At 49.0% G+C, this 12,347-nt stretch overlaps 1 protein-coding gene across 3 annotated transcripts in view; it reads right to left on the reverse strand.

Moving 5' to 3' along the window:
• Window positions 1-12,347, reverse strand: part of NLRC5 (NLR family CARD domain containing 5) — a 34,081-nt gene that overhangs the window by 6,245 nt on the left and 15,489 nt on the right. For 2 of the 3 annotated variants that reach the window (XM_059857344.1, XM_059857343.1), the window contains 22 exons: window positions 11,971-12,054; window positions 11,702-11,785; window positions 10,678-10,767; window positions 10,506-10,553; window positions 9,994-10,062; window positions 9,272-9,355; window positions 8,464-8,547; window positions 7,611-7,700; window positions 7,442-7,504; window positions 6,835-6,918; window positions 6,136-6,219; window positions 5,009-5,098; window positions 4,043-4,108; window positions 3,475-3,558; window positions 3,317-3,400; window positions 2,729-2,815; window positions 2,207-2,287; window positions 1,591-1,671; window positions 1,125-1,208; window positions 790-873; window positions 224-307; window positions 48-131 (listed from right to left, as the gene is read on the reverse strand). In XM_059857344.1, the coding sequence (XP_059713327.1) occupies window positions 48-131; window positions 224-307; window positions 790-873; window positions 1,125-1,208; window positions 1,591-1,671; window positions 2,207-2,287; window positions 2,729-2,815; window positions 3,317-3,400; window positions 3,475-3,558; window positions 4,043-4,108; window positions 5,009-5,098; window positions 6,136-6,219; window positions 6,835-6,918; window positions 7,442-7,504; window positions 7,611-7,700; window positions 8,464-8,547; window positions 9,272-9,355; window positions 9,994-10,062; window positions 10,506-10,553; window positions 10,678-10,767; window positions 11,702-11,785; window positions 11,971-12,054 (1,773 nt within the window). The remainder of the gene's footprint in view (window positions 1-47; window positions 132-223; window positions 308-789; window positions 874-1,124; window positions 1,209-1,590; window positions 1,672-2,206; window positions 2,288-2,728; window positions 2,816-3,316; window positions 3,401-3,474; window positions 3,559-4,042; window positions 4,109-5,008; window positions 5,099-6,135; window positions 6,220-6,834; window positions 6,919-7,441; window positions 7,505-7,610; window positions 7,701-8,463; window positions 8,548-9,271; window positions 9,356-9,993; window positions 10,063-10,505; window positions 10,554-10,677; window positions 10,768-11,701; window positions 11,786-11,970; window positions 12,055-12,347) is intronic. The other variant, XM_059857345.1, reaches the window with a different exon arrangement.

Below are 12,347 nucleotides of genomic sequence, written 5' to 3' on the forward strand. Positions count from 1 at the left end.
AATGCTGGCACTGGTGGCCACCTCTCTGCAAGAAAGGAGAAACTTACTTGATTTCCTCCAGGCTGTGCATTTTCCTCAAGGCTTCTGCAAGTCTGGAGCAGCCTTCATTACCAATACTGTTGTGGTTCAAGCTGGAAACAACATCCCCAGGAAAATGGACATTTAGTTCCTGCTGCTCAGCATCCCAAGCCAGGCCAGAGGCCAGCTGCAGTCACATACTTACATAAACCTTCTCAGGGATGGCATCTCACAAAGCCCCAGCACAAGCTCAGGGATGGCAGCACTGCTGAGTTTCATGTAGCCCAGGCTGAAGGATGAAATAACAATTAACTCCCCAGGGACACTGGTGTGAGCACTCAGCACAGAGGGGAGCAGAACAAGAGTGGGAGAGATGGGGGAATGTATTCTAATCCCTGTGAATAATTTCAGTTTTGCTCTTTAATGGACCTGTCTGGGTTCTGATAACATACCAACAGAACACCAAACCTCTGGAGCAAGAGCCCAGCTCCTCATGGAGCAAGGTGCCTCTGTGACCACAAGACAACAAGATCCATGCAAAAAAACAACTGCCAAAACAGTTGATTCTCCACTGGAATTCCCTGCCACAGACTACTGATCTCTGTCTCTCTCATCACTGCTCATTGCAGATATAAAATAATTGTTGCTTCTTCTCTATCAGAAAAAGCACATCTGTCCACAGTAGATGCAGAAGAGAGGCTGCAGTTTAACTGAAGCTTCTAGAAAGACCTGGCAGCCTCTGGTCAGCCTGGTAACAACAAACTCACTCACTTGAGCTCTTCAATGGCCTGGCAATTCTGCAAGCCTGAGATCAAATTAACAATTCCAGCTGGTGCAACGCTGCTAGAGGTCAGCCTGCAAAACAGCAAGGATCAAATGAGGAGATGAGGTCTCAGCACACTGAGACAGAGTTTACTCCACTGACAGGCAAACTGCCCCATCCCAAACCCCAGAGAGCACAGACATCAGGCACCAGCACCTTGTGAGAGATTTCCACACCCCTGTGTGCAGGGCTAAGAGGACTGGCCTGAGGCAGAGGACTGAACAAACCAAAAAATATGTGTAAAAGGTCCCAGCTGGACACACAAAGCCAAGCTCACACATACCCAAACATCTTCAGCTCTGGAAGGGGCAGCAAAACCCTGACCAGCATTTCTGCTTCATCCTCCTGGAGTTCCATGTGAGACCATCTGCAAGGAGGGAACAACAGGTCTGGGCTTGGTCCAGTGGTGCCAAAAGGTCTGTGCTGAGCCCACAGCAGGGCTGGGACCTTGAAGGAGGGACACAACACTGACACTTGGCAAGGTCCCACAGGAGCTCCCAGCCATGGCAGGCGAGTGTAGCTTCTCTGGGCACTGGGAGATTGAGGTGATTTCAAAGGATACCCCAGCAAGCCACCAGGTCTATGAGTCTTTCCTATTTCCATTCAAACACTCCAAGAAGGGGACCCAAAGGCAGGGACTGGGACCTTGCACTGGCCTCTCTCGTGCCCTGCTGTGTGCTCAGAGTGCTGCACTCACCAGGACAGGCTGCTCCCTCCCTAAAAATCCTTCACAACACCCAATAACTCACCTCAGCTGCTGAAGCTGAGCACATTTTTCACAAAGCCTTTGGCAGAAGGAGTGCTTCATCTCTGGCTTGTACAGACTCAGTCTGCAGGACACAAACACACAACACAAATGTCACTGAGGAGCAGCAGAGCCCAGTGCAGCATCTGGTGCCCCCCAGGGACATGAATGGGGACAGATCAGGGCTTTCAAGAGCCCACCTGGGGCTTCCCTGCCATGTCCCATTTATGTCACAGTCCATGTAGAGAAACAGCCCGTCCCCACTGCCCAGGACAAGAGCTGCCTCTTCCTTCAGCTGCCCAAAAGGAAAAGGACACTGATGCTGCTCTCTCTGTGTGCTCATGCAGAAGCCAGCATGTCTTAAGAGTCCTCAAGGTGCTCCTGATTCCTGTTTGCTGCCAGGAAGGCAGATGGAATTTTTAGCCTTGTTTAGGTCCAGCACGGGTGAAGGAGAGCAGCCCAAAGGACCATGCACATGCATGAGGTTCCTTCCACATCTGTGGCACAGAGGCACTCTGAGGCTGAGCCCGTGGAGCCTTAGAGACACTCTGAAGGTATTTTTCATCCCACAGTGAAATTCAAAGCAAGCAGAAAATAATGATAAATAGTTGCCTTCTCACCTGCTAATGACTGATTCTGTCTTCTCCAGGCAGTGTGGGAATCTTATGACTAACTGGAAGAGGGTTTTATCTTTACATATCCTGAAAAGTTAGAGATTAGAGAACAGCATAAATCTGTGAACTCCTGAGGGAAGAAAATACTATTTTCCATAGGAAAAATCAGGAGGACTGAATGGGACAGGGCGATGCTGGCACATGAAAGCTAATCATCCATCTCTGAAGAGGTTTGGAATGTTTCATCTAGCTCCAAACCCAGCCTAAACTGGGCACCCTTTCTCCCAAGGGCAACCAGGAACATGATCTCCTTCCCATTAAACCTTCTGAGTTGTGAGACCACAAACCTTCTAAGCACTTCTACCCACCAGCCATTTGGGTTACAATTGGTTCAAGCGGGCAAATGGATGACAAATGCACTGGAGACAGGGAATTAACAACAGAAGAACCAGTGCTGGCTTCAATCTCATTTCCTTAAGAGTATCAGGCTGAAAGAAAATATCTGAAAGACACCTGAGTGCCACTCACGTGATCTCAGTGATGCTTCCAGAGGCCTGGAGAGCCAGCTCAAGCAGGTTCACAACTCTCTCTCTGCACACCCAGGGCTCTTCTATGCTGCAAAGCAGAACACAGGCAGCTCTGCTTTATTCACACACTTGGATCCATCCCTGCCTCTGCCAGTTCAGTGCTCCACACTCCAAATACGTGGAAAGGCTGCTTGGCTTAGCAGAGGAATGTCTGCATGGGAAAGGGGCAGCCTGGGAACAGGCAGGACAGCCCAGCTTCCCTGCAGAGGAGGGGAGAATTTGCCAGCCAGGCAAAGTGCAGGATGCTCTGGCAGCAGGAATGTGTCCAGCAGGATCATCACCCTTCTTTGTGAGGCTGGCAGTGGTCTGCAGAGCCAGCACAGTTTATGGCCAGGGCTCCACACGGGGCTCAGTGGGAATCAAGGGGATAAAGCCAAACACCAATAACAGAGTCAGCCATGGGAATTTCTCAGGCCAGTGCTCCCTGCCTTTGGAAGAAGCACAGTTCACTTTCTTTTTGATGTAAGGAGATCTCAGAAGATCAGACCAGTCCCAGACCAGTATCTACAAAAGCACAATGACACAATACCTGATTTTCAGCAGCCCCAGATCCTTCCTCAGGGAATGCAGAAGTCTTTCTGCAGCTTGGACTGTCATGTTGTTATTTGAGGACCTAGAACCAAAGCTCACTGTAATGAACAGCTCACAAATGAACTCCCCAAAAGGGTCCAAGAGCCATTAACTCACGTGTACTCTGTCAGACCAGTGCACCTTTCCAGGAGCAAGAACAATTTCTCCAAGTGCTCTGGCTGAAAGTTGCACTCTGCCAGTCTGAAAGGATGAGAAAGAGAACAGCCTTAGCTCATCACAAACAGCTCAGGCTTCCTGAGCTGGAAATACCAGCCAGCACAGCCTAACCCCAAAGAGAAAGAAGGATGGCACAATAACCTTTAAAACCTTTAAGGGTTACCAAAAATAAGATTGTGGCAAAATTCAAAAGCATCTGTTGGGATATTCTGGTAGAACATACCTGTGTGCTGTAATGGCACTGCTCTCTGTAGGAGCCTGTCCTGTGGCTGTAGGAACACCTACAGGTGCCCAGGTGAGGAACAGTGGGGAGCACAGAGAGAAAGGGAGGTGGGATCCTCTGTGATGTGACAAAGCTCTTCTCACAAGGTGAGTACAAGGAAATGTATTGGCTACTAGTGCAAAATATCACCAAGCCAGGAGCAAAAAGAGGTTTTGTCTGTCTTGTCCCTCGAAAAAGGACCCCACCTTTACCAAAGAAATCACCCCAAAAGGTCTGTAACAGTACCTCAAAATCTTTCTTGGGTCATCTCTGCTTGTCAGCTTGATGATTAAAGTTGCTTTGGAGCACAAACTGCACAAAGACATGAGTGTAAGATTTAGATGGAGAATTACTGCTTTTCCCAGTGTTCAGAATTTAATGATACCAAACTCCAGAAAATAATCCAGCAGAGCAGTGACAGGTACCTGGCACAGCTCAGCCCTCCCTAAAATAAACCAGCCCAGGGAAATGCTTCAGTAAGGTCTCACTCATGCTAAATTGGCATAAAGGCAGAACTGGTTTTTGGAGAAGCAATCCTGATCTATCTTGCTTTTCTCTGCCTCCTGTGCACTCTCTGTTGAGCCCTGGGGAGAGTTACAGCAGGAGACTTTAGAGTGGCCCAAAGACTGAGCAGCCACATCTAACTGCAGGAATGGATGGAAGAGGCCCTGGTTAAAAGTGGTTCAGGACAGAGCAGCTGGTCCCGTGAACATAAACACTGATAAGGCCCCACAGATGAGCAGCACAGCCCAGTCTCATGCCTGGAATCTGTGAGAAAAGCACTTTGTGCCAGAGCAACAGGCCCAGAGCCCATGGGATATTTTTGCCTGAGGGGAAAGGAGATAAAATGCAAATCCAAGTAAAAGAACACGGGACATTGCTTTCTATTGCCTCTGAAGTCTCAACATACTGAAGAGAACCTCAGAGAGCAATGCTGGCTCCTGCCCTGAAGAGGTTCATTAACAAATAAATACATGACAATAATTGTTGATACAGATGAATATCTGTGCCTATACACAAAAATAACCTGGCCCTGTGGGATGGTAGCTCTGCTTGGAAGTTATGCTTGGCCATTTGAAATGGACACAAACCAAAGCTTTAGGCAGTTGAAAACATGGCCCTCATTATTCTTACCTGAAGGTCACAAACTTTCAATAATTAAGAGGAAAACAAGCAGGGAAGACTCAGAAATTAATGAAGAAAAAAAGTCACCTGACTTGAACTTCAGTAGTGTTTCCAGATGTGACAAAGGCATTTATGAGATGTAGGACTCCATCCTGAGAAATCCCATTATGGCTGAGACTGCACAGAAGGGAAGGAAGGATTTTCACGTGTCAGGAGTCAGGGCTGTCCCCAGGCTCCTCAGGCACAGAAGCAAAACTCAAGCTGGCACCAAAGACAGAGCAGCTTGTGGGGTGCTGGGCCCCTTCAGCTTCACTCAGTCACTGACTCCCCCAAGACAGGGCTGATGACTTGGGGGACACAGCAAATGCAATTTTCCTCTTGCACTACAGAGGCAGCAGCAGCAGCTGGAACATTTACTGCCCCAGCAGAAAGGGAAGGGGACAGGCTGGTGTAGGGCATAGCTCAGCTCACAGCACCTGGGGTCTTGAGTTACTCAGAGAGGACAACACCCCCAGAGGAGTGATGAGCTGAAAGCTCTGGGGACTAGGTCAACTTCTGTCACACCACCCTGTGGCATTCACCATCTCTGAAAAATCCCTTCGCCCAGGATTTTCCTCTGGGGAAGCTGAGAAGCCTCAGAGGAAAACAATTCTTATCTGATTTGCTTCTCCTGTGTTGTGCTAACATGGAATGTGTTTGGGGATTGTTTACAGGTGATTGTTTCATTGCATTCTGCTGTGAGTTGTTTTCACTCTTTGGCCAATCAGGGCCAAGCTGTGTCAGGACTGGAAAGAGTCACGAGTTTTCATTATTAGCTTTTTAGACTTCTAAAAGTATCCTTTCTGTATCCTTTAGTATAGTTTAGCTTAGTATGCTTTAATATAATATAGTATTATAAAATAATAAATTTGCCTTCTGAGAGCATGGAGTCAGATTCATCATTCCTCCCTGCCACAGAGGTCCCTACAAACACAATTCCACCCCACTCTGGGCATTGCTATTTCCTGCTGACACTGATAAAAAGACTTTTGCATATTTACAGCAGGTTTTGGATCAGACCCTGAGCCACCACAGCCTGGTGGCCTTGAGCTGTGCTCACAGCTCAGTCAGAGCTTTGCTCCTAAGGCAGGGAGGGCAAGAAGCACAAGCAGCAGCTCCCTGGAGGATCACACCAACACCCTCCTGCTCCTTGGATTCACTGTGTGCTCTCTTACTTGAGGGAACAGGTACCAGGCACTCGATGCAAGTGGTCCAAGAGGCACCTCAGGCCTTCATCTCCCAGCTGATTCCTGGAGAGACTGAAAGGCAGAAGAACATGTGGCCAGCCAAAACTCAGCCTTTGAAACAGGTTGCCCAAAGAGGTGGGGGTTTTCCCATGCCTGGAAATATTCAAGGCCTGGTTGGACAGGGTTCAGAGAGACCTGATCTAGCTGAAGATGTCCCTGCTCATGACAAGGAGTTAGACTAGATGGCCTTTAAAGAGCCTTTCCCAAAAAAAAAAAAAAAAAAAGTATTCTATAATTCTATATTTATTTTAAACAGCAATGCTCCTCTGAGAAGCTTTGAAGAAAAAACTCAAATTTCCTGCACTTAAATCCTAACTTAGCCAAAAAAGGTCTGCTTAAAACAAATCACTGCCTTAAGAAATTACCTCATGCATAAGCTCCAGAGCAAGCTCAAATGAAGAGCTCAGGTGAAGCAACAAATGGCTCCAAACAGTAGAGTGAAAATCCCAAAGAAGCTGTCCCATCAGCCCAAAAGGAGCTGTATGATTGCCAGCTGATTGTGTTTCTCAGCAGCCTGAGTGAGCTCACATACCCTTGCAGACAGGCTGGGAAAGTCCAGGCAGTGCTGAACCCCACAAACACAGCGACTCTGCTCAAGACCATGGTAACCCCCCAAGCCCCACTTACTCTACTTCTGCCAGCCAGCCGTGCTGCTCCAGGATGCTGCAGAGCTCCTCCACCTGCCCTTCTCCAATGGCACAGCCTGTCAGCCTGGGGGAGACAGCAGGAGAGTTAAAGCATGGCCAGCAGCCAGCTCAGCCTGGGCACTGAGAACTGCCCACCAGCAGCTGCACCTCTGCACCAGTCTCTGTGCAGCATTCACATTTTTTGCCATCTCCTGGTGCTGGGACAGAGACACATTACAGGCTCCAGTGCAGGGGCACTCCAGAGCCATGGCTCCCAGCAGGCTGCAGACACATCTCACACCTCACAGGTGGTCATGTGGAGGTTATCCCCCAGAATCTGAGGCACACTTTTGGAAAATGCACTGATGAGGCCTCAATTCAGGTGCTCATGCAGCAGAATTTGGTGCAACTTAAGATGATCATAAAGAAAAAAAAGGAGAAAAAGAAAAGCACTGGCTTCTGCCATCCCAGTGCATCCAAATGGTTCTGAATTGCACTTGAGCTGATTTCTTGAGCCCTAACTCTCAATACAAGAGGCAATCTGGCTCCCTGCACTGGTGCTTCAAGCCCACCCACAGGGAGTTCCAGCAAGTGCTCTGTGCCAGTACCTGCACAACGTCCTTTGGCTCTGCAGGCTTGCTCCTAAATGCAAGAAGGCATTTTCACTTGACCTGAAGCAGACACAAAGGACAGTCCTTCAGCACTGATCCCCAAGGGTAAAAGGCTTTGTAGGTCCTGTGGGGCTGAGCTGCTGGGCTCCAGAGTCTGAGTGCTCACCGGACTTCCACCACTCTGATCCGCTCACACAGGCTGATGGAGTTGAGGAGAAGAACAGCACAACGTGGGGACAAGGAGTTTTTCCTAATACTGTAAGGGAAGGGAAGGAAGAAGCACTGAAATCAACTCCTAAGAAGAGAGGCTCCCATACACACAGCCCAATTTTCACATTGTTCATTTTGAGACACAATAGATTGGATACATCCCATTTAACTGAGGATGAGGAAGAAAGGACCTAAAGTTTTGGGCATTGGCACTCAGTGCTCCTTTACCTAAAGGAGAGTCTCCTTTAGTTCCCTGGGACTAAAAATGGAGCACAGACCAAGGGCTCACACTGAACCACTCCTTCTTTGAGGCCACTGGACTAGAGACACCCCAAACTGGAAGCAAACTCCTGACTGGGCAAACTCAGTCTCATGAGACCCTGCAGCTCCTCCATGCTACAACACCTTGTAAAAGATGGCCAGGCTCCTCCTGGGCCTTTAGTCCACACAGTAGAGTGCCCTGAGAGGGCTTCCCTAGCCTGGATTCCAGCCTGAAAAAAAAGTTTCAAAAAAGACTGGACATGGCACTTGGTGCTATAGTCTAGTTGAGGTGTTAGGGCATAGCTTGGACCCGATGAACTTAGAGCTCTCTTCCAACCTCATTATTCTGTGATTCTGATTTGCCCTCTGCTAAATATCATTAAAGTGCTGCTTTACTTCTGGAAATAAGAAAGGAATGGGTGTGAAAGCGTTTCTGCATTTTCTTGCCTTGCTTGTTAGTTTACAATTACTGATTAATGCTCCAAAGGTCTGCTGTGGTATCAACACTGTCCAAACCAATGTCTGAAAGCAGGGACCCCAAACATTACCTCAGTAGTGTCAGATGACAGAGGGATGGCAGGAAGCTCAGTAATCTCTCAATGCTCTGGTCACTCAAGGAATTTCCAGACAGACTGTAAAACATGGAAGGAAACAAAACCCAGGAGAAATTGTTTCAATCCCTAATTACTTCTGTAACATTTACATGGACATGCACACATAAATGGGCAAATTCTGTGAAAGGGCATGTCCAGAAATGCCATGAAAATTGGGCAAGATTTAGTCCTTACAGCCTGACCTGTGTTTCTTTCCATCCTAGAGCCAATCAACATTCCAGTTTCAGGATTCTTCCTTTTCCATTACTGTACATCTACAAAACGATGCTACTGATGTCTTTCATGCAGGCAATAGGGGAATTAGGTTATTTTTATTTGCTATTACTCAGTTTTTGTTCTGACCAGCATTCTAATTTCCTCAGAGCCGAGCTCCTGCCTGGAGTGACCAGCCCTTCAGGAGCAGAGCTCATGGCTTGGTGGGCCAGGAGCTCTTGCTGGCCTTGCTACAAGCTGAGGTTTCCAGGAATAGATGACAACAATTGTTTCTAGACACAGGACTGAGGAGGATCATGAGAACACACACATGTTCTGGGGCCTTTACACTGATGGGGTAGCCTTAGGAGAGGCCAAGTTCTCTTTGAAACAGGACAGGAGAAAGTCTGGGTTTAGTTAAGTATCTGGGTGAGGATGTGGTGAGAGGAGAGCTGGTGACACCAGCTGCCACCCTGAACATCAAATCTGGGGTTTGAACATCAGACCTGTGGCTGGGGAGACAGACAGACAGACAGGCAGGCTGACTTACTGGATTTCTGTCAGCTGGGGACATTGAGCCAGTATCTGGCACAGCCTGGTCACATCCTCCAGACCCACTCTGCAGTCCCTGAGACTGAAGCAAACAAAGCACTCAGGAGCTGAACAAGACCACAAAATGCCACCAGTCCCTGCATATCCCAGAGCCTCACGTCCCAGGACAAGACCCATGGTGACCCTCTCACTTCTACTACAAATATTTTGCTACCCTGGTCTGGGACTAAGAAATCAAAACCTGGGACAAGCAGATGACTTCACCATCCCTGAGCTGACTGGAGAGAGCCAGTCCACCAAAACACCAAAACTTTGGGTGTTCCCTCCCTAGAGCCACATCACTGGAGACTCAGTTGCCTCAGGAGACTGGACAGCATCTCTCCCTGCTCAGCACTGTCTGGGCTCTCCCAGAGGAAGGCTGGAATTGGTGCCTCCTCTGTCCTTCTCCAGGAAGGAAATCCTAGAAGCCTTTTTGGGTGACAGACTGGCAGGGCTGCATGGATGAATGTAGCACTCACACAGATCTGTCTCTCCTCTGCTGGAGAGCAACACAATCCCCTCAAAGCAAGCAAAAGATGCACTATTTATTTTCCTCTCAGAGGAGACACAGCTGGAGGGATGGGTCTGTCCCACACACCACACTGCCCTAAAGACCCCCACTGACCCCCACAATCATCTCTCCCCCCAGTCTTGGTGGAAAGGGAAGCCAGGCTGCCATACCTGAAGCTTTGTGCTTTTGCTTCCTGCTTGGGGTGTGCCAGGGAGCCACTTCTCCATCTGCTGGTACTGCTGGGGAAGGAACAGTTTAGCCCATGAGCTGTGCTGGTGTTCTTCCCCCTGGAGCCAGTCCCCATGAAGGGGCTGAGGTGGTGGCAGTGGCCTCCTATTCCAATCTGCCTTCCCCCACCACCTGCCAGAATGAGGTTCAGCCCATCCCCAGAAGAAAAAGGAGCTTTATTAGCCCTCCTCCAGCCTCCAGAGAGTCCTGCAGCCACTCAGCACTTGGGCACCTGCTGTGTCCTGGCCAGCAGGGAGGTGGCTGCAGCCTGTCTCAGCAGCTGGGTGCTGCTGGCTGCTCCATGCCCTCCTTCAGCCATGAAGCAGCTCACTGGGCTTCCCCCAGCCTGGCTGGAGTTTGGCTCTTTATTGACACACCTCAGGGACCCACATCACCTCCTGTTTAGAACTTCACAAGAAGTTTAAAAGACTTATGTGAGTGGGTATGACTTTACCTGACTCTTTCCCAAAAGGTCAGATGAACCACCTGTGGGTGTCCTAAGCTGTAACCAGAAAAGAACATCATCAGCTTGGAGTTTGACAACACAAGCTCCTGTGTCATTCCTGAAAACCCACAGCTGGAGGTTTTAAATAGCAAAAGAACATAAAAAGTACTCCTGGCCATACCTGAGGTTCATTGTTTTAATGTGTTCCAGTGCAGTTAATGATTGAGCTAAGAAAAACACAGAGTTAAGGGAGATCCGGTTGTTGTCAAACCTGCAGGAAGAAAAGATGGAACCAGCTGCTGCAAGCAAGACTGATAAAAAGGAACCCCACAGCACAGAGCAGTGATCCTTGTGCAGCACTCCCAGGCTGCTGCTTTGCCACCCTCTGCCTGTTTCCTACTACAGCTCTGCAGACACATCTCACTCCCATCTATTCTAAATTCATCCCTCTCTTTTAGTGTTCAGAGAATCACAGAATCACCAAGGTCTCTAGAGCTGATCTAGTGAAACTCTCCTGCTCAGGAGGGTCAGCATGGAGGAGGCAGCTCAGGACACTGTACTGAGTTTTTATCACCTCCAGAGACAGAATTCACAATCTCTCAGGGCAACTGGTTCTAGTGAGATTGTCTGTAACTGGAACAGGCTTGGCTTGAGACAAGTTCAAGTAACCAAACAGGAACAACTAATATTTCTTTCAACAGTGCAGAGTGGTGCCATACTCCTTCAGCCACCTTCCTGTACAGAGCACCTGCAGTGGGAGTGCAGGTGAAATACCCAGATAAACACCAGCCACCACTGCAGGTGAATTCTGACTCCACCACTGAAGCCTCCCCAGCACTTCCCTTCCTTCCAAGCTGTTCTCCTCAGGAGAGAAAGGACTGCTCCCCCTCCCAGTGAGGAAAAATTCAGTGAGTTGCTAAAGACCTCGGGCAGTTTCAGAAGGCAGCTGTCACACCTGACATAAAGCCACCTGTCCCCTTCATGGGGGAGTGAGCACAGAGGCTCTGGGGCACTGATCTCAGCCAAGCTTCAGGTGGAGTCAATCTGCTCTGGACTGGAGGTGGGGACAGAGCAGACAGCACAGTGCATCTGCCCAGCACAGAATATTCTGCCCTGATTGTGAAGGGCCCTTCCCAAATGTGCTTCCACAAACAACACTTCACAAAACCCAGTCCATGCATAAGGAAAAACCAGGAGCTACTCACTTGAGAGAACGTAGCATTTTCAGTTTTGGGAGGCACTGAAACAGCTGCAAAAGTCCCTCATCTCCCAGAAAATTCCCTGATAGGCTGGGATTTAAAGAAAGGCATTTAATTTTCACAGTAAAAACACCACCATCAGCTCTATTATCTGCAGGCACAGCCACACCTTCCAGCTGGCTATGCCTCTACCCGCTCTATACAACACTAAGGGGCATTTTCTCAGCATCCCAAATAACTGCAGGCAAACACCAGGGGAGCTCAGGAGGACTCACTCCAGCTCAGAGATGTGGCCACATTCCTTCAGGACTGCACACACATTCTTCAGGTCACTGGCTTGAAGATTGCAGTCTGTCAGTCTGTGGGGAAAAAAGAAATCAGTCATCCAGCTCTGCAGGGGTTCAAACAAGGTTGTGAACTTCCCTCCTCTGAAAACTAGAGAATCAGTGAAGAGACAATAATGGGATTAAACCATCCCCTTGAAATACCTTGCTGCTTAGCAGCTCCCACAGAGTGTCCAGGTGATTGATGGGCCACCCCTGCCTGGCACTGCAGGTCCTGTGTCCTTTGTAAGGCACAGGGTGGGCACCAGGTCCCAGCCCCCTGCCAGGGGCTCCAGCATTCCCCCAGCCAGGGCAGACCCTGCAGCTCC

The sequence above is a fragment of the Haemorhous mexicanus genome, chromosome 12 (assembly GCF_027477595.1).
Source record: "Haemorhous mexicanus isolate bHaeMex1 chromosome 12, bHaeMex1.pri, whole genome shotgun sequence".
NCBI lineage: Eukaryota > Metazoa > Chordata > Aves > Passeriformes > Fringillidae > Haemorhous > Haemorhous mexicanus.